This window comes from Solanum stenotomum, chromosome 8 (assembly GCF_019186545.1).
Source record: "Solanum stenotomum isolate F172 chromosome 8, ASM1918654v1, whole genome shotgun sequence".
Classification (NCBI taxonomy): domain Eukaryota; kingdom Viridiplantae; phylum Streptophyta; class Magnoliopsida; order Solanales; family Solanaceae; genus Solanum; species Solanum stenotomum.
The window spans coordinates 9,765,403-9,790,428 of NC_064289.1; the positions used below are offsets into that span (position 1 = coordinate 9,765,403).

The 25,026-nt window shown below is 33.9% G+C and overlaps 3 protein-coding genes and 1 non-coding gene across 10 annotated transcripts; 2 read left to right on the top strand and 2 right to left on the bottom strand.

Annotated features, from left to right (window-relative positions):
- Nucleotides 1-3,336: 3,336 nt before the first annotated feature.
- LOC125874835 (thionin-like protein 2) lies at nt 3,337-4,191 on the top strand. Its single transcript, XM_049555865.1, has 2 exons — nt 3,337-3,719; nt 3,982-4,191. Exons 1-2 carry the CDS (start codon nt 3,407-3,409, stop codon nt 4,050-4,052), a joined length of 384 nt encoding a protein of 127 aa, XP_049411822.1. The 5' UTR covers nt 3,337-3,406; the 3' UTR covers nt 4,053-4,191.
- An 816-nt stretch (nt 4,192-5,007) lies between these two features.
- On the bottom strand, nt 5,008-8,814 carry LOC125874795 (nuclear pore complex protein NUP50A-like). The gene is made up of 2 exons (XM_049555826.1): nt 8,659-8,814; nt 5,008-6,815 (listed from the first exon to the last, which is right to left on the bottom strand). The coding sequence occupies exon 2, from the start codon at nt 6,755-6,757 to the stop codon at nt 5,402-5,404; it is 1,356 nt and encodes a 451-aa protein (XP_049411783.1). The 5' UTR covers nt 6,758-6,815; nt 8,659-8,814; the 3' UTR covers nt 5,008-5,401.
- Nucleotides 8,815-9,750: 936 nt separating this feature from the next.
- On the bottom strand, nt 9,751-22,464 carry LOC125874787 (coatomer subunit beta'-2-like). 7 transcript variants are annotated; one of them, XR_007447308.1, is made up of 26 exons: nt 22,168-22,464; nt 21,929-21,949; nt 21,764-21,825; nt 21,440-21,494; nt 20,518-20,554; nt 20,078-20,403; nt 19,833-19,964; nt 19,597-19,745; nt 17,573-17,641; nt 17,143-17,293; nt 16,959-17,024; nt 16,272-16,460; nt 15,789-15,929; nt 15,611-15,685; nt 15,342-15,518; nt 15,155-15,246; nt 14,945-15,061; nt 14,230-14,344; nt 14,037-14,108; nt 13,342-13,538; nt 13,153-13,246; nt 12,461-12,567; nt 12,078-12,207; nt 11,531-11,751; nt 10,733-10,799; nt 9,751-10,011 (listed from the first exon to the last, which is right to left on the bottom strand). XR_007447308.1 is itself a non-coding variant. In XM_049555814.1 (26 exons), exons 1-25 carry the CDS (start codon nt 22,168-22,170, stop codon nt 10,780-10,782), a joined length of 2,742 nt encoding a protein of 913 aa, XP_049411771.1. In that variant the 5' UTR covers nt 22,171-22,464; the 3' UTR covers nt 9,751-10,011; nt 10,733-10,779. The 7 variants fall into 7 exon arrangements, 4 of the variants coding, with proteins under 4 accessions (XP_049411771.1, XP_049411773.1, XP_049411772.1 ...); XR_007447311.1 differs by having other exon boundaries at nt 9,751-10,065; XR_007447310.1 differs by having other exon boundaries at nt 9,751-10,115.
- Nucleotides 22,465-23,840: 1,376 nt separating this feature from the next.
- Nucleotides 23,841-23,914, top strand: TRNAR-UCG (transfer RNA arginine (anticodon UCG)). The gene has a single exon. It is a non-coding gene; the product is annotated as a tRNA-Arg (tRNA).
- The last annotated feature ends 1,112 nt before the right edge of the window (nt 23,915-25,026 follow it).

Here is a 25,026-nt window from a genome sequence, read left to right on the forward strand (position 1 = left end):
TTATGATGGATAAGTTAGGATGAGATAAGTTATGCTGAGATTATTTCTTATTGACCGTTTGGTTGGTTCCTTTTAATACACTATGCATTACATAAATTCTAAGAATAGGTTGTTTATTTACGAAAATACCCTTCAATTTATTTAGTGTTTTTTTATATATATTTTCTTTTCAAGCAGTAGTTATTTATTCTTAAAAATAAAACTTTTGTCTTATTTAGCTTAAATATTTTTGTGTGTGCATTTCCATAATTGTACCAAATGTATTTAAGAATAAAATTTTCATCTAAATTTGTTAAAGTACAAAATGATTTATTATTTATGTTACTTCATTTAAACACGTATCATTCTTAAATTGTAAAATACTTAAGTTATCTTCATTTTTAAATCATCTTTCATGGTGAACTAACAATAGAATTCTTCCCGAAATTAGCGTACATGAGATGAAAAGAAGATTAAAAAAATAAAAAGTACACAAAAGATCTAGCTAAAAAGAATACCAATATAAACTAATTTCAGAGAAAACTACACGGGAAGCTTGTATTCAGTACCGTAGCATTTTGTTTTATCTCTCATTTTAATTGATATATAAAATATAAATTTTCAAGTGGCTAAAAGAATATACAATTAAAAATATGTAATTCCATAGTAAGGAAATTAAATTAAAATATAAATAAACATACGAATTAGTCAAATAAATTCATAAATAAAATTATATTTATAGTGTAATTTTTTTTAAAAATATGAAGAATTATTATAATAAAAATAAGGAGTAGTTAAGGTCATAACTATTATTATACATGATATTTAAAATAATATATGATTTTATATGGATATAAAAAATAAGGTATAAAAAGAGTTTAAAGAGACACTTTTGTCATTATATCTATCTTATACCGGAATAAGTTATTCCGGTATTACTATTCCACCCAAAGATAGTGATAACTTATTCCAGGATTAATTATTAATCCTGGGATAAGTTTTCCCATGCTGTACAACCAAACAAAGGATTAAAGGGTGCTCAAAATTTATCCCAGAATTAACTCCCTTTATCCATCACACCAAACGACCCCTTAAAGTACTTTATGAAATTTATGCACACTATCTAAAAGATACAAAATTTATGACTCAAAACACATTATTTGATACATTTTTCTCTGAATATGGTCGAAATTTGCAAACCCTACCTTGATTTTAATCAAAATTCTTCCTGTTTTTTGTGATCAGTCGGTTGTATAGATTATTTTTTTCTCTTCCAAGTATTATCATGTATATAGAGGAAGAGAAGGGAGGGGTAGGTGGGTTTAAACTCATTTTCATATGCCTTATCCTTTATAACTACCTCTCTAATAGACAATCAGTGGTGGATGCAGAGTATGATGTACGAGTTAAGTAATTATTAATTGTGGTACCTAGTTGTTACTTTATATGAACTATTAACTTGAGGACGTTACATAAACTCATAAACTTCAAATCCAAGATCGGCTTATACTAATAGTCCAATATAAAAACAGCCATAGCAAAGACAAAAAACCATCACATGTCACCGCAACTTTAGCTACCACCAAAACAATGATCAATCTTTTACTAGTATTACTACTACTATATATGCCACTTGTGAATACTGGCTATTACAGTTGTATAATTTTTCCATAGGCCAAGAACATTTTGTTGTTAAAGGAAAAATGAAGTTATGGGCTTTTGTTTTTGTGTTAATGGCATTTGGGATGTTTATAGGGCAGTCCAGTGCCTCTGTTTCCACTTTTAGGGATTGCTATTCGAAATGCTTTATATTCTGCTTAATTGAACCTTCTCAGAATCTTTGTACTTGTACTTCTAGATGCTTAAAAGAATGCATTTTTAGTTCTGATCCAGGTAATAGTTCCTCTATTATTCCCACTTCACACAANTAGTTGTTTATTCTTAAAAATAAAACTTTTGTCTTATTTAGCTTAAATATTTTTGTGTGTGCATTTCCATAATTGTACCAAATGTATTTAAGAATAAAATTTTCATCTAAATTTGTTAAAGTACAAAATGATTTATTATTTATGTTACTTCATTTAAACACGTATCATTCTTAAATTGCAAAATACTAAAGTTATCTTCATTTTTAAATCATCTTTCATGGTGAACTAACAATAGAATTCTTCCCGAAATTAGTGTACATGAGATGAAAAGAAGATAAAAAAAATAAACACAAAATATCTAGCTAAAAAGAATACCAATATAAACTAATTTCAGAGAAAACTACACGGGAAGCTTGTATTAGTACCGTAGCATTTCGTTTTATCTCTCATTTTAATTGATATATAAAATATAAATTTTCAAGTGGCTAAAAGAATATACAATTAAAAATATGTAATTCGATAGTAAGGAAATTAAATTAAAATATAAATAAACATAAGAATTAGTCAAATAAATTCATAAATAAAATTATATTTATAGTGTAATTTTGTTAAAAAATATGAAGAATTATTATAATAAAAATAAGGAGTAGTGAAAGTCATAACTATTATTATACATGATATTTAAAATAATATATGATTTTATATGGATATAAAAAATGAGGTATAAAAAGAGTTTAAAGGGTCACTTTTGTTATTTTATCTATCTTATACCGGGATAAGTTATTTCGGTATTACTATTCCACCCAAAGATAGTGATAACTTATTCCAGGACTAATTATTAATCCTGGGATAAGTTTTCCCATGTTGTGCAACCAAACAAAGGATTAAAGGGTGCTCAAAATTTATCCCAAAATTAACTCCCTTTATACATCACACCAAACCACCCCTTAAAGTACTTTATGAAATTTATGCACACTATCTAAAAGATACAAAATTTATGACTCAAAACACATTATTTGATACATTTTTCTCTGAATATGGTCGAAATTTGCAAACCCTACCTTGATTTTAATCAAAATTCTTCCTGTTTTTTGTGATCAGTCGGTTGTATAGATTATTTTTTTCTCTTCCAAGTATTAACATGTATATAGAGGAAGAGAAGGGAGGGGTAGGTGGGTTTAAACTCATTTTCATATGCCTTATCCTTTATAACTACCTCTCTAATAGACAATCAGTGGTGGATGCAGAGTATGATGTACGAGTTAAGTAATTATTAATTGTGGTACCTAGTTGTTACTTTATATGAACTATTAACTTGAGGACGTTACATAAACTCATAAACTTCAAATCCAAGATCGGCTTATACTAATAGTCCAATATAAAAACAGCCATAGCAAAGACAAAAAACCATCACATGTCACCGCAACTTTAGCTACCACCAAAACAATGATCAATCTTTTACTAGTATTACTACTACTATATATGCCACTTGTGAATACTGGCTATTACAGTTGTATAATTTTTCCATAGGCCAAGAACATTTTGTTGTTAAAGGAAAAATGAAGTTATGGGCTTTTGTTTTTGTGTTAATGGCATTTGGGATGTTTATAGGGCAGTCCAGTGCCTCTGTTTCCACTTTTAGGGATTGCTATTCGAAATGCTTTATATTCTGCTTAATTGAACCTTCTCAGAATCTTTGTACTTGTACTTCTAGATGCTTAAAAGAATGCATTTTTAGTTCTGATCCAGGTAATAGTTCCTCTATTATTCCCACTTCACACAATGATGTTGCAGACAGTAAGAACCTTAACTTCTGCAAGCTTGGTTGTGCTTTCTCTACATGTTCTGCTCTCAGCACAAAACATCAACCTAGTAAGTTTCAATTTGTTTGTCTTACTTTTCTTTTTTAGTTCGTTTAAGACAACGAGATTAAAGATTTTTTTTTGGTACATTCTATGTATCTTTAGTTTAAGACAAGAAAATGTAAATGTTATCTTTACTTTCTTAAACTCTGTGTAACTTAAAACCAGATAAACAAATTGAAAACGGAGGGAGTAATCTTTATTTGTACATTATCTTTGTCTTGGTGTATTTGCTCTATAATTGATGTTCTCTTTTCATTCTTTGTTTTTAGATGGTGGAAAAATGGATGACTGTGTTGGATCCTGCTCAAGAATGTGCACCAAGAACTACTCAATTCCATAGAAATGGCACTATTACAGTCTGGAATATTTTATTGGACTTCATTGTTTTTAGCTTCTTTTTTTTTCCTTTTCTGTTGGTGTGTGTGTGTGTGTGGTAGTTCCCATTTTTATAAATTTCTTTTTTCTTATGCTGTTTTCAAGTTTGAAAATGGAAAAGTAATTCACGAGTGTGTTTCTGAATTTTGGCCTCCTTTTTCTAATCCTTTTGTAGACTTCAGAAGAAGCATAGAATTCTGCAGTATCACAATTCACAAGGTTAATCCTGTAATGTAACCCTAAACACAAATTTAAAGGCAATTACTGTTCGTTTTGTCAATTAACAAACAATATATAACGAACCAATAAGTAATTTTTCATTTTTTAATCAGAAGTCTCGAATTGAGGACTAGGTATAAAGTTGCATAGTCTTCGGTGTGGACTCGCGATGTACCAATGCGAGTATATGATTAATAGGAAAAAAACGAATACGATTAATGGAATTGCGTGAAGCTCAGTTTATAATTGGTTAAAATGCTGTAATGTACGTAGTAGGCCAATCTGTCTGGTGCACTCACTTTTGAATATTTTTTTCACTGTCTTTGCATGACCCGTGAACTAGGAAATGGCATTGGGTAAAGAGCTAATCATAGCACGTGAAGAGATCCAAACATTTCTCTGAAGAAAAGAATTAGCATTACTGTTTAAACTAATTAGTACTCATTTCTTATGGATTGGTAGGGCGAAAACGAAATTTAGCACAATAAAAACAAATCAAGAACGTGTTTATTCTGCAATATCCTCTTAAGAATAAAGCCACTGTTTTCTATGGGAATACTATTGGTTTGTCATCTAAATACCCTACTTGGTTTCATTACATGCTTGATTTTTGATAAGCTTTACTTAAGCCGAAGGTTTATCAAAAAACAATCTCTCTACCTTCACAAGGTAGCAGTAAGGCTGTGTACACACCATCTAAATTGAGATAGGAATTCAAGAACTTGTAATTTCAAGGAGCTAACAAGTAACAACAAGCAAAAGAAAGTATTACATCAGAAAATGATAGAATGAAATCAGGCTAGAGTTGCGTCTACAATTCGTGGGAATAATAAAGCAATATTAAAGGCAGTTAAACCACAAGTTATATCCCTAAAAGTCAAAAGAGAGAAGAAATATTAGGGATAAACAACATCATAATGTTTAACACTACTTGCTATATAGGATCATAAGTTATCCATCTATGGACAAAATACTCTACTTTTTTTTTTTAAAACTATGCAAAGGGGTAGAAAAGGGGAAAATGTATGTAGGTGGGTTCTGTGATGATAATAGAATCTCTATGCATCATTGCAAAAATTATTAGTCATCTGAACTTCACGGAGAATTTGGCGGCGTCTTCAAAGAGACTTCTATCTTATCTTTATGTTCCATCACAGCAGCTCGAAACTCCTCAACAATAGAGGCATCCTTGAACTTCAAAGCAATTGTTGAAAGTCCATCTTTCTCATCATCAGCACTATTCATACAAGCAAAGGTGACGCCTTTTTTATCCATACTTGCAAGCTTCATTTCAGGATAAAGGTTAGCATTCAAAATCAACCTGTAATTTCCTCTGGTTCTCATAACAAGTCTAGCTTTTCCAGTTCCACTTGAAATATTGAGCTTCAGCTCTCCCTTTCCACGCTCCTTCCACCCTCCATTAAGATATTCAAACAGCACAGAGTCAGCTGTAAAGATTGCCTTTTCATGCTCCTCCCCTGTTACAATGGGAACCTCTTGCATGGAAGGAAATCCAGTTCCCTCGCTCTTTTTAACATTAGATGACCCTGAGTAACCGAATAGAGAAGCATTTCCATTAGTGGGAAGACTAACACCGATAATTGACTGGTCGCTTTTTACTCCAAAGAGAGACCCAGAACCAGAACCAGCACCTGATTCAGAACCAAACCCTAGTGGAGATCCCTCTTTTGAACTAGCTCCAAATGAGAATGTAGTATTGGAGAACCCAGTTCCTGCAAGTCCTGTGAAAGCGTTTTGGCTACTGGAGAGCTGTTGAAACGAGCTAAAAGATGCAGTTTCAGCATCCTTGTCATTTTTTCCATCGCCAACGTGTTTTTCCATTTCAATTTCTGTCTTATTGCCTCCCACTTCTATGTCATCTGCACTCTTCTCCACTACCGTGACCGTCTTAGTGTCATCTTTAATTCTCTCACTTCCCACTGCCTTCTTTTCAGTAGATTCAGGTTTGTTAGGTTCATTAGGCTTATCAACTTTCTCCTTATCAACATTAGCATCAGCGGTTGACTCAAATTTGCTCTCTGGTAGTTTAGAATTTTCATCACTTTCCTTCTCATGATCAGCTTCCTTACTCACATCTGTTTCTTCCTTTTTAATTTCCTCACTTTGATCATTTGAATCTTCTAGTTTCTTGGAAGATGTTGTTCCATTCCCAGCTTCAGTTGTGGTCACGGCAGGAGTTGTACTGGTATTAGCAGGTGGAACCAACTGGATCGCTGCAAAAGGGTTAGAAGAAGGAGTAGTTGTAGTCGATGCTGCTTTACGAACTTTGACGATTCTCCTATTTGCCATCACCTCATCGCTTGCTCTCTTGAAAGTTCCATTCTCCTGTTCAGATGACTCATTATCATCATCAAGACCAGGATTATCTCGTGATAGTTCCTTTACAGCAGCCCTTTTCTTTGATGGTTGAAGAGATTCCGTGTCCCCCATCCCAAAATGAAGAACGACACTTGAAGAGTTCCCAAAAAGTTGATGACGATTCAAATTTCTGCAGGAAATACTCAGAAGTCTCAGTAACCTGACAAATGAATTCAATCTGCTGTGTGGCATAAAGCAGCCTAGGCCATTGAGAGGGAAGTCACAGTCTAGATAAACCAGGACGAAAAGACAACAGACTGCCCAGAAAAATTTCATCAATCATCAGGAAGGTGGATCAGATGACAGTAGTACTTTGAAATAACTACACGGAAGCTTATACCATGGCAACAAACTATCCCAACAACTAACATACACAACAAACTCATTGAAGAAAACAATGCAACTAGTAGTTAGAATGTCAAAAGCTTCATGTCAAGCTTTCAGACCTGCTTTGTACCAGCATCAGAGGTACAAAGGCCAGAACATACAACGGAAAGGTGATATAAGACTGCTGAGTTAAGATACATACAGACACACATGCGAGAGCATTTACTCCTCGTATCCAACCAGGTTATCGATTACCGTTCAAAAGTGAGAATGAAAAGTTTTTTATATGTAAAATGAGGATGAGTAGTAGTAAGTATAGAAAATTAAACAATTCCTTTTGTCGTATTCAGAGCCTTTCAGATCGCATGCATGCATAAAACTCTAATCAATATCAAACAGAAACTTGGAAGAGATAAGACAGCACTGTAGAAGCAGAACCCAAAGAATTTCTTTATAAGGAAACAAGAAAACAGAAGTGGAGCTCTGAATTTTCTAATTCAAAACCTCTTATTTCTCTCTTTTATATGAATCAAAACCTACCTGAAGAAACCTTCTCAAAAAAAACCTGCCTGAAGAATTTCACCAAAATATTTACTGCAAACACAAGGCAACTGATAAGCTTTAAACTGACAAGTGTCTTGACATAGAGGCAGATCCAAAATTTGATCTTTATGGGTTCAAATTTGGTATTTTACCACAGTTCATATGATTTTCTAGGTTCAAAATCAATTATTTGTACTCAGTAAGAGAAATTTTTAACAAATATACAGGGTCCGAGAAAAAGCTACTAGGTTTGAATGAACCATAGGACCTTAACATACAACCCACAGAAGGCCAAAGGTAGTGGTGAAAGTACATTCTAAATCCTACGACAAATCTATGCTTTTTCCAACCTCTCCATTTTGTGTATTGGTATTACATTCCTCTTTACAATTATGTAAAGCTAGCAACAGAATTGAGTGATTTCTTCTGTGTACAGGATCATAACATTTTTGGTGAAAAATAGGAGGTCGACTAAATGAATCTTTTGTGGGATCCTACCCTCCCCAAATCCTACTAGTGGGATTACACTTGGTATTTTGTAGGCAGTGGCAGACCAAGAGTTTTTCAGCAAATGGATTCTATATATGAAATAGTAAATGCGCCAAGAAGCGAACAGAACAAAGTTTTATCACTCAAAAAATTCAACAATAAGGCATTCTAAGAAATACATGTTTGCAGTGACCATTACAACATAAAGAAGTAGCTAACTTGAACAATGAAACAAATCACACCAGATATAACCTACATTTTATAATTCTTCACTACCGCGGTAACAAAATTCACATCTTCTTCCTCATTTATTCTCTTCCAGGAAAGATTTGGGTCTATCATTATGTGTCACTGAAATAACACTCCTACCAGTTGAACTAGTTTCAAATAAGAAATCATTACAACTTACATACAAAATAATTCAATCTCAGTTCATTTCCTATATCCATTTCATTCGCCAAACAGTACCTTACCAGAAAACCTTCTCTCACAACAAATTCTGGATTTGTTTTACCGATAGTTATTTTAATCAAGTATAATAAACCATAAGCTAAAAATCGAATTAATTACAGAAAATCCATAAACAAAAGCAAGAGAAGCGAGATCGACGTTACCTGGAAGCAGTCTGATTTCTTCAAGTAGTTTTAGAGAGAATCTTTCTACTGTAATGAAAATGGTAGCGAAGTGTATAAAAACCCTAGACTGAGCTTATGAACAGAATCAGCTTCCTTTTTCTATTTTTTTTTTGCTTTCCTTATTTATTCTTTTTTACTTTTAGAAAGATTAAAATTTAGCTCACAAAGTTGTTATTTATTCTATTTATTTATTAATTATCTAAAAACCATCTTTTAAATAAGTTGTATCTTTTGATTAAATTATTTTTGAATTGCAATACATGAATTGTTTTCAGAATATTATCAAGTTTGGTACGTGATAGGAAATAAAAACATAGGTTCATAAATTCAATAGCAAATCGTAAGATATGGTGCATTCTTAAGCAATAAAGCATAGTACTAATATATCTTTTTAATTAGCGATGTTTTGCAAATTCTTTTCATTCTAATAAAGTGAGTGACCTGTCACTAATAACTGATATTATTCTAATGACCAAGCAAGGATCAACTTCTTACTTACTTCTCAAGCGATAGTTTTGCAATACCCACCAACAATGAGCATGAGTAAATGCTTTGATGAAAGTCTTTTATATATTTATCTTCTTTGGTGTACTTGTTGAAGCTTTTCAAATTATGCAGAGATCATACACATTGGAGCTTCAAATTCATTAGTTGCATTTGTAACTACAACTAAACATAACTGAATTTCAAGCTATTACCTTTGATCTGCAAGTGGATTTAAATCAAACTTTGACATCCTAACCATGATAAAAATTAATATTATAACCCTAAAAAGAAAATTGATGAAGTAAAAGAACATGGTGTTTGTTATAGGAAGTCATCTTTCTGCTTAAGATATAATTCCATGGTGTTTGGAATCAGTAAGTTCAAGTTTTAGCTTATGTATAATTGAAATTCGACTTCTAAATCCTTAATATAGTGAAAGTGATTGCGCCAATAAAATGGAAAAAAGAAAATATTAATATCTCAATCTGTCTGCTACATAGAGATTGTTACTACCATTGACTGAATACAGTTGGCAGAAAAGGCTCTGGTGAAGGGAACACAGTGAGTTGGAGAATCATAGAGAAATATGAACTCAAAAGCACTTCCGCAGTATCTCCACTTGCATATTTTGTGCAACTGTTTTTACATTCACAATGGATTGAAAGAATTTTGACGGATTAAAGAATTGTATCCCTCATAAAGAATAATAGTGTATAAATCTATGCGTATAACTGAGCTGGGACAAATGTTTTCTACAGTGTGCCACCAAAACTCGTTCACCACTCAAAACAGACAGCCAGCCAGTCCCTTCATCGTTCGTCCCATTCAGACAACAACTTTGAGAACCTGGAATGAAAAGTTCAAATTTCTGTCAAACGGTCCAAACAGTGCATGTTTTCCCTGATGTGAAGGTAAACAAGGAATTCAGGCATTTGTCAGAATTCTGCAAGCTGTCAACACGAATTAAGGTGTAAAAAACAAAACTGAAAATGATTATAGCTTTAATCTGACCAAACAAATTGAAGATTTTTCTTCCGTCTAAATGTTCTATAAAGCCAAGGAATTCAAACACTCATTATACATTGTAAGCAGAACTTTTCGAAGATCTGCATTATTGAATCCAAATCCAGATCAAGTATACCAGAAGTGTAGTCAAATAATGTAAACTAAAACATTATGCAAGTGAAAGAACTGCAGAACACAATTATTCTATCTTTTTCTGGATAGTACACACAGCGCTTTCAAGAATATTTCTGTATTACAATGTGGTTACACATACGTATGAATCAAAAAATTGACCAAATTCTAGGGGGGGAAACATGGCTTCTTCAGTTTCTTGCATATAGGCCAAGGCAGAACAAGGTTAAATGTACAAGTTCAAATATTCTACAAGGGCACCAGTCAAGCAAATGAAATGATATGCATGCAAGTGTAGTTAACACACAAAAGACTTGATAAATAAGATACAATTTGAAGCACCCCCAATCAAGAAGACATACAGATAAGAACTGTTTATCAGACAAAGGATGCATAAAATTATGCTTGATGCAGAAAACTCAATTCTCACCAGAAGAACGGATTACATACAGCTGGAACCAACTGTCTTCACTGAACCTAGTTATGTGGTGTAAGCACTGCAAAAAGAATAAAAAGGAATGAGAGGTAAGTAACAATAAATTGACAACCACAAAAAACAACATACCCAGTGAAATCCCACAAGTGGGGTCTGGGGAGGGTAGAGTGTACGCAGACTTTACCACTACCTCGTGGAGGTAGAAGGGTTGTTTCGTAAAGACCCTTGGCTCAAGTTCAGCAATTTCAGGTATAAAGAAGAAGAAAAAAACATTGACGAAAACATAACATAACAGCTAATAAGAGAGGCAGTATAAAGTAACAATAAATTGAACGAAAAAGAAAAGAACAAGCACAAATAGGGACAAATCGAGAAGGAGAAGTGAAATGCCAAGAAACAAATGAATGCCAACGTAGTTAACTTCCTAACTTATGCCAAAAACAAATGAATGTCAAATGCTAATCAGCTGAAAAATATTAGCCAGTGCTGGAATTTTCACCCATAAAAGCAGTTCAAGCTAAATGTCAGAAATTATCTATGGATTGAGGTACTTTAAAAAGTTTGAAAATACATTAATATCTAGACATGAAAGAAGAGAACAAACTCCAAACTCCACATTTTAGTATTTCATAGGAAAGGCAATATGCCTTCTCAAGGTTGGGTTTGCCAAAATTGCAATTGCTTCAAGCAGTTAAGGTTAAAGAAAAAACAAGGAGGCATAAAAGAAAAAAGAGAAGGATTTGGAATGTATAGGAGCCAAACACAGCAACTAAAAGAAATTCAATTAATCACCAGCTACAAAATTAGGATTTTCACACCGGCCCAACCAATTGCTTTTAGGCTGACAGTTTTCCTTCAGTATTCGTACCCCACTCTTCTTCAGCCTCGTTTCCATTGACGAGTACTGCACTATCAGTAGAGTCAGCATCTACGACAACAGCCTCTTCTTGGCTCTCCTGTTGAGTGCCATCTTGTCCCTGTTCTTGAACCTCATCACCATTCTGTTCCACAACCTGGGGAGTTTAAACAAGGAAACAATCAGTTTTAAACATGGCCATTACCACAGTGATTAGTCGTATAAGCTGCTTGTATGAAGGGTATCAACTACCATCGAGCATAAGGTTGTTGTTAAGATGCTTGAAATACAAACTATTATGCCATACATCCATATCTAATCCCCAGCATTGTATAAACAAAATAATGTAAAATGCTAACTATGTTTTCTACTTCTTTTTTTAAATATATATATATATATATATATATATATATATATATAAATGGACACATAATGGAAAATGAATCCTCATATGAGACAAATAGAAACATGTCCATCTAATACCTCGTGGTCCATTTCTCCATTTTCAAGGGGTTCTTCTTCATCCATTTTCATGTTGCTGAAAGCTTCTACAAGGTTGGAAGTTGGTCTATCAGCATAATTTCCATAATCTGCTGCTGGTGGGTATACACCCCTACAAAAAATTAGAAAATAACCTTGATGAAAAATTTTCACAATAAAATTGTGCGCAACACTTGGTCTCATAACTGGGAATCAGTCCACACTAGTGTTAAATATGCCCATTCATTAAGCCCTGTTGAATTCATACTCCAGCAATAAGAGGAAAGGAGTACAAATAGAAAAAGAGATGTAAACTTTTTTCAAAGAGCCACCAGTGTACAAGCTACAAAAGATCCACAAAAAGGAGAATAGTGGTCTATATACACCTTTCCTCTGAGACTCTAGCTTCAACAGCATGTGCAATTTGCCAGTGCTCAAACATGTTGGGATATTCTTCAGGATCAGCCAAAGCTTCTGCTGCTTTCTGGTTAACCTACAGGCCGAAATCATGCAGAAAACTAGGTTCAAAATCTGACAAGAATTCTGAGTGACATGGTTGCAAATAATTCTGCAGACTGTTTCTTACCCATAAAAGACAACCTTTTCTGCAGTTCTCTTACTACTTGCACTCAAGTTCAAATCATTTTTTTAACAAAGAAACTCAAATTCTAATCGTGAAGTTAAAAGGATGTCTGTATCGAATATAGGGTGTTCTCAGGCCACATTGGCCGCTGAGAGAAATTGACAGAAATATTTCATGGCAGGCACATGCAAATGCAAGCAAAAGTTGGAAAAGAGAACACACACGTCAACACCAGCAAATTTGTATGTCTTATCACAGGCATAACAGTACCATCAAAGAGCTCCTAAGTTCCTTTGCACTGTTAACTTAAAGGTCAAAAAGCATGATCCCCGCAACATGAGGCAGAAGCATTGTACTTTATTTCTTTATTTATTTTTAAAAAGATTAAAACGAAAGTAACATATTTTTTAAAAAAACTGACCAAGAGAATACACAGCTCCTTAAATAGTGGACAATGTAAATCTAATAGCAATCACAAAAATGAATATCACTGACCTTATTAAGGTCCTTCCTCCACATTGCAACTATTTCAGAAACCTTACTTGGAAGGTAAGATCTTGCCATAAATGCAGCCTCAGGTATCCGGTTGCTGCAAAGTAATTGCAATAGAGAATATCATTCCAGAGTTGACAACAATCTGACAAGTGGCAACAAACTGAAGAGGATCTCAAACGAAAAAAGTACCTGTCAACCAACAGCTGAACACAATCTTCCACTTTACCCAGGAGGAACAGGCAAAGGAATGCAACATTGTTTCTTCCATGCTCTTTTGCAAGAGATGCTAATTCAGCAATTCCTTCAGCATCTCCTAATGAGGAATAAAGCAGCAGCAAACCACTCAAGTCATTAGCGTATTTCAAACAATCCTCTGCCATCTCCAGCTGCAAAATATAGAACAGCAATATTGATAGAGAATCCAAGTAAAGAACAGTTGGTAGGAGTAAGGTTTGTGTACACCCCACACCATCCCCAGACCCCATTTGTGGGATCACACTGGGTATGTTGTTATAATCCAAGTAAAGAGTACTAGGAAGAATGACCAGGAGGCTGCAGAAATCAACTACAAACACCCTTTACCACTGAACTACAAACAGAAACATTCGGTAAACTGTCACAGGCAAAAGGACAACCAACAGAGTTCAGAACCTTAACCATAGATTTTTCCAGCAGCAAAAAAGGTATGGGTCAGGAGTTTTCTGCTAAAGAAACTTTCGGAGAGCTGACTTGGAATTTCTGATATAAATTAAGAAGCTCAAACACTGACCATTTGTAAAACTCATCAATTTACTTGTTTTTGAAAATTCAAGTGGTTTATGTTCCCCCTGGTAAAAATTTGGTTTTTAAAAAAAGGGGCTCAAGTGGCTGTAAGTATCAATTACCATTCCAGCAGACATTGCCAGTTCACCCAACTGCTTCCATTTGGATTCGCTCTGTGCTACTACAGCAATTTCCTGCAAACAAGAAGGGGTGCATGCCCATACTTAACAACATGTGGTTCTTCTGACAGAGACAAGTATAAAGGAAGAGAGGCTGAAGTCAAATCGCACACTTTCGCGAGTTAGTAGCCCTTACCTTTGCAATGTCTAATTTACCCAACTGTATGGCAAGTTCAAATCTGTAGTCAGCGTCTGTTGCAACTTCCAATGCTTCCTCAATCATACCTCGTGATTCCAAGAAACGAGCAACACTACGGGGAATCATTTCATCACAACTTAGAGAACTTGATAATCCCATCATATAAGACAGAAATAAATCCACCACCGCCCAAGGCTTAATTACTAAACACAATATAGTAATGCAGATCCCAATAGATCATAGGAAAGATAAGAACATGAATGACTGCATTCAATCACATAGCATAGCAGCAAGAATATCCTTTTATCTAATAAATGCATCCCTTCCAAAAGTCAGGGCTTGTAGCACGTATTAGCACTAAAATTACTACGGCTATCAGAGTAACTTTAGCAGTGTGTGCCACACCCCCATGATAATAAACAATTTTACATCAATACAACAACTGTGTTCACAAACTAGATGGGATGGGCTATATGAAACCTCAAAATCCATTTCATACCATTTGGACACATTTCACTCCAATACTCAATAATGTGTCTTAAGAAAACAATTTACATCATAGACTACACTAAAATGATGTTTGTATTTTTTTAACTGCCATTTTGTCACATTTTGCAACTGTGTTCGAAGATGAAGGAAAAATCGCAATCAAGCACAATTCATTAATCATATTCACAGAAAAAAACATATTACAAGAAGAATAGAGATGTACCTGTTATGGTGATCCTTAGGAATTGATGGTAAGACCGCATTAGCTCTGTCCCAGTCACCACGCATCACAAGTGTCTTGTACTCTATCAAGCTGAGCAGAAGAGTATATCCCACGACACTGTAATGAAAAGAATATGGGTCATCATAGAAGAATCATACTTGAAATAATTTTTCTAGTTCCTGTGTGAGAAGCTGTCATGAGCCTACTCACTTGAACTCTTTGTCAATCAGGAATACTCTACTTTGATTAGCGAGATATCCCAGCAGGTACATGGGTCGGTCTAAGTGAAACATGGTGGTCACCTAAAGATCGTAAGAAACACTGTTACTCACCTGTATGAGATGAGACATACTGAAAACAAAGAGGTCCATAAAACTGCATGAATGACTTTTCATACCTCGCCGCCTACACAGTAATTCAGTCTCGAAGAAGAATTGTTGTAAATGAAACAATCTCCGACCCAAATTCCAGTTCTGACACGTTCATTTATTTCATAAAGAAGTTCAAAAGCATCTTCAACACCTTGGTCATCTACAGATCTTCCACTATCTAAATGTGCAGAAACAACATCGCGCTGCAGGTTTAACAAAAGGACAATCATAACACAATAGCTTGCAAAGAAAAGATATAGTAGTAGTTTAAAAATCTGAGAAAGAGAGCTCTCACATTATACTTCAGTATGTAGAATGAAGTATCACTAGCAATAGCCACCAGATCACCACTGTCAGCCCAGTAGAGGTTCTGAAGTAGTTGAAGCAAAAAAAAAACAAATGATGTTGTAACAACCATCAAAAGAGTAAAGGACCAACATAGCACTTATGGAAGTCAAGCTTATCTATCTTACTTTGACATTAACATCAATCCATCGTATCAACCTGCACTCAATCCAATCGTAGAAGCAAATGAAATCATTTGAGCACATTGCCAATAAGGTACCCCCATAGATGTGCTCAGCAGAGAAAGTAGGGCGAATACTCTTTTTTTCCTGGAGATATCAGCATATTCACTTCAATCCAGGTGAACAAAAGAAACTACAACACAATGCACCCTTCAGCTTCAAGACGAAGAGAAGCTAAATGCATTAAAGAACTACAACTTACTGCATGCACATGAACCCAAATTTACTTGTCAGGCCTCTAAGAAGTAACAAATTAAGGGTACGAAATAGGAGAGAGAGAAAAAGAGATTGAGTAAGAGGGGATAACATCTAATTGTGGGGTCCATTATTTAAAGTAATATCATTAGATTAAATAACACATAATCTGAAGCATAACACAAAAGTAATCCAAATTTGGGAGGGAGGCAGTTGTGAGGACATTCATGAAACCTGGAAATTTTTGCTGAAAATCTTAATCCTTGAAGTACTTTCTCTGATAGCATACTCTCCATCAGACGACCAAACAAATTCCAGAGCTGAGCCAAATGACCTATTTCTCCAGGCCAGAGCAGTATATATGATATACTCACCGTCTCCACAAACAACGACAAACCTTCCATTTGGGTTATGCTTTAAGCTCTGTGAAGGAGGAGAAAAAGAAAGAGATCAACAGTAAGTGACATCTAAGTAATTACATCCTTTAACCCTAAGAGGGAAACTAGTATATTCCAAGCACAACCTCAAACTATGAGAAGATGACTAAAGAACCAATAAAATGACACATCTTTAAGGACATAAGGAAAGCAAAGAAGCAGGTACATAAGTCATATCTTCTGGGATAAGCATCACTACTACAAAATGGCTTCCCATGGAAGTCTGAAGAGAGAAACTGTACAAAACGAAAACCAGAAATCAGATTAAGGGAGGATTGGTTTCAAATCTATGGATTGCTTATTTTAACGAAAATAGCAAGTCTTTTACTAGAAAGAAGATACAATTTATGCAACCCAAACAGGATAACCTTACATGAATAACAATTGAAGTATTGAACTATGGAACCAGATCCAATTCACAGTTGCAAAGCAGGTGATACAAAATTATACAAAATGCCAGGTATTAGCTGTAAATCTGACTCACTTGTGGGTATAGGTCACAAGTTCCCAATTCCTTGACTGCCAAAGGCAATCTTTCTCCATCAGTAACCTGATATAAAGCAAATTATTCATAAAACAATATCCAGCAGTAATTGAGGGGGTGACAGGAAAACAATATTCTGTAATTTGAATCAGGCGAGCAGACTTGAAGGAAATTGATGCCATACCTCATAATCCACACCCACACTCTTGATGTTAATAGTTTGAACCTCATTGTGCTTAGCCCATATGACTTTTCCACTATTATCCATGCTAGCAACAGGTACCTCTCGACCAAGTTTTACCATAATGGTTCCCTCATCGTAACCAATTACAACCCTATACATTTAATACATTAATTATAACTGCAGCTAGCTGAACAAATGCAAATACAAAGAAAAAGATGAAAATCATGATCTACTCCTTAGCTCTTTAATATTTCCTAGTTTCAAATTATTTTTTTTTGTAAGCTCACGATTCAACTAACATTGGCTATTCCCTCTTTCCTCGTTCAAATATAAAAAGAAAAGAAAGAACTGAAAATCAAAGTAAATATGGAAATCGTTAGACTTCCAAGCAGATAAAAAATACAGCTATAAATTAATTATAGAAACTCACCTTCTTGAACCTTTCATGTAACCAATGGCCCAAACTCTTTCAAGGCCATAATTCAACGTGTTCTCGAGTCTGCGCGAAATAATTATTTTTAAAAAAAAAAAGATTAAGAAATGAAACAAGATTTATGAGAGGAGACAATCACTCAGAAGTCAGAACCAGAGGAGTGCTTACAAAAGTGAAGGAAAAATTCATCAGTTTATCTTAGGCAAAATAATAGAAATGCATCAGTTTTCAAAAGAGATAATTCAAAACATTGTCAGGTTTACAAGAAAATGCAAATCAACAAAAAGATAAACAATTAAAACCCAAGCACCTAGAAAAGAACACAAGAAATCAGAACCAGAAGGTTGTATAAAAAATTAATGAAAAATCATTTTGAAAAGGTAAAGTCACCAATAGATGAGATGCATTGCTTTAAGTGGTAGATGGAGAATTTCATCTTCTCGTTAGGTAAAATTCTAGAAACACGTCAGTTTTCAAGGTTTAATTGATTAGTTTAATCTCAGAGTGAAAAATAAGAAGAAAATTAGCACTGCAGCTAATAGCGTAGAGTGTTTTAACTATGTTAACATGTTAGTCAACTGATATAGATACAGGAAACATAATTCATCTTTAGTAAACAGCAATGCAAAAGAGGATATCAAAACGTTGTTATCGATCTACTCAAATTCTTAAAAAGAATATTCCATGCTGAAAACAAGAGACGTGTCAATTTCAGCAGCATGTATGTGCGTGCGATATTCATGGAACCTAACTAAGTTGCTCGGACTTGGGTGTGGGTGTCCGATCCGGGTGTGGATCTAGATGTCGGATCCTTCATGATCTAATTTTTAAGATTCGGGGATATGGATCCATGTATGGAACGGGTGCGGAGATTCGCCTAAAAATAATTAAAATATCTAAAAAGAAAGTTATAAAACCTAAATTATGATATATTTGTGGAGAACTTGACGAGAATCCTAGAAGGAGATTAAAGGAAAAGGAGTGACATGGAAATTTCTATATAAAAGGTATTCCATTTTCTTCATTAGCTTTTGTATTGATTATAGAAATCATTAAAATTGTCCACTTTCCCATCGATTTTGGTCAAAGTATGGTCAAAGTACCCGAAATTGGTTGACCAAATCGGACACGGATCCCACACCCACACCCATGTTGTGTCGACACGGGTGCGGCACCAAAAGTGAAGAGTCCGAGCAACTTAACAACCTAGCAACCTAATGAAAGATACATTCATCTAAGCAATGCCCCCACCTCCACCCCCACCCCACCCCCCACCCCCCACTCCCAGCCCAAAACACACACACACACACACACAAATTCGGTAATTTGTGTTACATAATCTGTTGCAAAGAATTTCTTTTTGTAAAAAACAGACAAAATTCCATAACAAATTAGAAAGGGAAAATGAACATACAATTTGGACTAAGGTAGTAGGGCGTGCATATCTTTCCATTTTCTTTTGATCCATTATCTTTCCTTGTATAAGGGGGGAGTAGTGCATATGTTTCAACAAAAACTGTATCTCTACGCAGGTGACACAGCTTGAAAGATAAAAATAAATATGTGCTGATTTATCCACCAATAGCATTACATAGGTCATCACTGTGATTCAATCAAAGAATTTTTTTTTTTTGATGAACTAAGTTGTTTCATTACCAGCATCAAGAAGATGCAAAGAGTACAAAAGAGATATGCTAGCTGCATTACATGATAAAAGTTGAGACCCAACCAAAGAATTCACATAGGTCATCATTGTAATTCAGTCAAATAATTCATATAAGCTACATGGCCGGTTCCACTGATTCATGCAACTCCAAACGATAGAAAGAAGTGGTTCCCTTTACAGATTACAACTAAATATGTCCATATTCATCCGCATAATCGCTGTCTTTAAAGTTACAGAAACTATATGTCCGACAATGTATTGAAACACAAGAAGTTGTGTCAAAAAATGAATGCCATGTCTAATAGTAATAGAACCTTGAAATAAGCTAAAATAATTAAATGATACTGAGTATTACCTGTAAGTAGTTGCATGCCAAATACGAACAGTACCATCTTCAGACCCCGTCATTATAATAGGAAGATCTGGATGAAAACATACAGCAGAAACATTGTGTGTGTGACCTTCAAGAGTCTGGACACAACTTCTTGTCTGATAGTCCCAGACCTGTTTCGTGATTCCAGAGCATATAACTCAGGTTCTATACAGGTGCAGTCAACAACAGAACATGGGAATAGGTTATTAGTAGCAAACCTTAGCAGTGTGATCATCAGAGCCAGTAATTAGAAAAGGTTTATCACCACCAGTGAAATAATCAACACAATTAACCCCTTTCAGATGGGCATCCAGTGTAAAGTTAGGGTCAGGAGAGCCAAGGTTCCAAATCTACAAGTCAACCATTACCAGCCCCAATGTTACATAGGTGAACGACAAATATGATGTTATTTAGAAATTTATCATAGGAGGGAGGGGACGATAGGAAAGATTAAAAAAATTACCTTTATAGTCCGATCAAGAGATGCACTAGCAAAAGTATTGGTGTCTTTTGGATTAAATGTGACCTGCATCACATAATGGGAATGACCCTCAAAAATTTGAGTGCATACCCATCCCTTCTCCCAATCCCAGAGCTTTATAAGCATGTCATCAGATGATGACAGCACATATGGTAGTGTAGGATGAACAGCCACACACCTAATATAATCTGTGTGTGCCTCGAATACTTTGACCTTATCCATGGTATTATAATTGTATACACGAATAAACATGTCATCGGAACCAGCAACAATCCACTGTTTGCGTGCTATAAATTTCGCTGATCTTACTGCAAAGAATAATTAAGGTGTTAAAAAGGTACTGCAACCCTTTGTTAAAGCAGAAAGTTTCTTATGCACCCCCTGACCAACCAAAAAATACCACTTTCATTCAATTAACGGACCTGGTAATTCAGTAACTTCGAAAGATTGTGCCATTGTCTGCATTAAAAATGAATGACTCATCAGCATTCTATAAATAATGTCATTACAATGTAACTTCTCTTCTATTAGGGGAATGCTGATACAGTTGCTTTTTCATACTAAGCTAATAAGTATACATTTGCACACAAAGTGAAAACAGTTATGTCTCATATGTATCAATGGTAGCTAATAGGTAAAGATACTATGAATACTGAACATACTTGGAACTACAGTAATTAGAGGATATCAATGGTGGAGAAATAATTTTAGGGGCAGTTCTGATTTCTGGGTACCAATTTTACTGATCTAACTTGGAGATGTTATCCCAAAGGTCAGGTGAGAGGAAAAGGTATGCGATACGAAAATGGAATACATACCTACATACAGGGCAAATCAAATTATGAGCTCAATAGTAATATCAGCTTTTCAAACAACCACTAACCAACAATTCTGGGAGCTACAACTATCAGCTTGTCTTTAAGTACAAATTGCTGGAAGTTCGCATAGTATCATCTTCGCACAGTCAGAACTAAAGCTACCAGCAAACATCGAAGGCTGCTTTGTGAGCTTTACTAAGCACTCATTGAAAATCAACACCAATTCATCTTTGCATGGCCAGAGTTGCAACTACCATGCAAGTGCTTCTAATTGCCCGCCCACCCCCTAACTCCCTTTCTCTAAATTGTTAAAGATTCCTCAGAAGGATTTTCTAAAATGTTAAGATCGACGTATGACCATTATCCCAAGACCATAATAGCTGCTCCGTCTTTTTCATGTAATGTTCTTCCTTAGTTTGGGATTATGCTTACTTTTACAAGTAACTTTATCATGTATAACTTTCACAAGATTCAAGAATCCAACTTTAATAAGAAGCAGCACAAGTTTGGATGTAATTTCCTATACCTGGGTCTGGTAGTTCCAAATGCAAATGGTCCCTGAATATAAACTTGTCAATATCCTGTGAACGAGAATAGAAAGAATGAGCCACAAGAATTATCATTTAAGTAAATGACATTATCGTTTCTACTATACCAGGCCCCCCATTCCCAAGAGAAACACAAACTTTGTAATTCAAAATTTTGCAAAGAGTTTGTTACTCCAAAACTTCATCATATAAAAATGTCACTCCAACAAACAACATTAGAGACTACAGAGCAAGCATAAACATCAAAACTGGAAAAAAAGAAAGGAAGTTACTATTTGTTTAGTAAATATGAGTTTCATTACCATGGCTCCGTAGGATGTAGATCCACGGCCTTTACCCTTTCTGATCTGTGAGCAAGTTTCCTCTGATCAAAGTACCACAGTCAGCATTAGTACGTATTGGCAATACAAAAATATAAAACTATTTAATCCACCATTAATATTTTGAATACTGAAAAAGTATAGTACCTTAATCTCCAATCTTAGAGGCTGTGCCATCGCCAATGCAAAAAAAAAAAAAAAAGTGAGATTAAGTTAGTAAACAACAAATTACCAGATCTCAACTAATTCTCAGAACCGACATTGAATTTTTCCAATCCTCAACAGAGTGATCCCTTACCACCATTAAATCGAATTAGATTTGAATCAGATCTAAGTTTTAACGTAATGCGAACGCATTAACAACATACTGAAACTAATGGACGTACCATTTTCACCGACGAATGCGAATTCTATTGGAAAAAGGCAATAAATCAGAGATTTGAGTGTGAAGAATCCTAAAGATCCACCAGCTACTCAATTGCAGAAATCTTCCAATTCGAATTGCTCGCTAAGTGGCAAAGTGCCGGAGAGCAACGAAGAGAGATCGAAAAAGAGAGAAAATGAGTAGAGGTTTTGCTAATGGCAGCGAGCAACCTCTGTAATAATAAGAAGAAAGAAAATGGGACGAACGGTAGAGGAGATCATACGATGATGATGCTTTGAACTGAAGTCACAATACATTGACAAAATTATTTTACTTATTTATATGAAAGATAAATTAACATTATTAGTTTATTGCTCCTAAAGAAAATTTGGTACGTAATTTGATTTGGGTAAAATACATTACACAATTATTGTTTTTTATGTATACGTATATTTTAATTAGCTATGGTTATCTTTATTTACTTGTTTTCGATTTCATATATATATATACTCGATGTAATTTCATAAAAAATGTAAAGATAAAATATATACATATTTTTTTTTATTGTAGACTATTTTTGATTAAAAAAAAATTATTTTATTTTTAATATAAATGTAATTATATTTTTTTAATTAAAATAGTGATGACTCCAATGAGAAATTTTTAGTTATGACCTTTACATTCAAATCAATATACATTACAATAAATAAAGGATTTTATGGTAATTATTTAGCCATAGTACTATTTTACATAAATATTGCTAAAGATTTTTGCGACAATGAATTCTTTAACTAGATTACCACAAAATATTATGAAAATAAATATCATCACTAAAAAAATATATTATCACTAAATGTATTTTTATTTTTTTTGTATTGATACAATCCATGTGAACAAAAAAAATCAGTTGCTTGGCTTTATAATGTTACTAACTTGGTACTGTATAATTTATTTATTATGCAAAGATAAACATCCAGTATAATGACTTTTTTTTTAACTGTATTTACTTGCCAAATTTATAACTGACACACTCATAAAAAAATAATTGATATGATCATCTTTTACCTACTGTCACTTTATTAGGGGCAAAGTTACGGTGGTGTCAGGATGTCTAGCTGAACACATTTCGTTGAAAAATACATACTATATATAAGTCAAATCTTACTTTATATATATATATATATATATATATATATATATATATATTATTTTGAACTCCCTCAAAATTGATGGAGACCTGTAGCACAATAACAAGGGTATCCACGAAACTTACATGGTGCCCAAATATGATTCCTTGCACGCGCATTTTTTATTATTATTATGGTCAAATTTCTTTTGTTTTTTTTTTCAATATTCAATATTTATATTGACAACAGTGTATCGAACAAATATAATTCATTGTGATAAATGAAGTGGATCTATTTAATTTTATTTTATGTTTTAAATCTACTTCAAATCTATTAGATATTTAAAAAAAAAACGCATCTCCAATGTAAAGTAAGCAGTAGCTCAATGGTAATTGTGTGCAGGCATGCAAGATTGAATTCATATGGAGTTATTTACTATCATAAGTTTGGACACTCTTCATAAAAAAAAATCGGAAAACATGTCATTATATTAGGCGAAAATAAAAAAACCGATGGCATGTCCTATTGTTTTCTATTTATTTTGACAGAATCGTTATAGCAACAAGATGACCGCATAGCGCAGTGGATTAGCGCGTTTGACTTCGGATCAAAAGGTCGTGGGTTCGACTCCCACTGTGGTCGGATGTGTTTTTTACACAATGAAAAATGTTTTCTCCTGCAATTTTATTTTTTGCACTTACACATTTGATATTTTAAACAAAATATTTAGATATTTAAAAACTATACAAAAATGCTATAAATTGCAATTTTTTGCATATCAATATGATGAAAAAATATTGTTAGTCAAAGTTATTATAGATTGACTCTAAAAAAAGAAACTATGACAATTAAAAATGAATAGAGGAAATAAATCAGATGGATCTTAATTCTTAAATTGGTTTTAATATTCCACATAACTTGGATCTAATTATACCAAGGCAACAAAATGACCATTTGGTTGTATAGCGCTCACTTCTCACCTCTCTATCAATGTTTGTACTTTCGAAATATTCACTATTAAAAGAAAAGGTCAAAATTGATCCGACTTAAGTTTGTAATTCAAAAAAAGTTTGATCGGAAAATTAAACCAAACTTGGAAGGATGTTTTTCCACTTAATCTCAATTCTCAATTATGCATTCACGTTCAATATTGAACACTAGAAATCTTGAATTGACGCATAAGCTCCATTATATATCAATACATAAGAAATTGAAAAAAACAATATTTTTTTAAATTCAAATTGCAAAAGGATACGAGATTTAACACCAAAAGCGAGCAAATTAATTTAGTAACAAAAAGATTAGAAAGTAATCAAACTCCTCCAAAAAAAAAAAACACCTACAAAAAAGGGATTGTAAGCAGTCACAGAAGGAATAATAAATAATAATATCATCACTTGACCGACAGTCATACAACAATGTGGAAGGACAATCATTCACTCACTAAGAACCTTCGAACGATAAGACGTAAATGCCAAAAGTGATGACATGAACGAAGTCGTTACTTCAACATCGTCACTCTCAACTTTTAAAGAGATTCAATTTGTGTTATTTGACAAAACTTCGAAGTAATTTAATTTTGTGTATTGTTTTTCAGTATTAAATCACAATAATAATAATAATTTTTGAAATATATTCCAACGTTAGTCTACATTAATCGCAATAAGATATCTGAAAACTTATGTGGAACATGATTTCTTCACTTTATTAAGCTAGCTAAATCGGAATAATAATTATATATCTTCAGGAAAGTT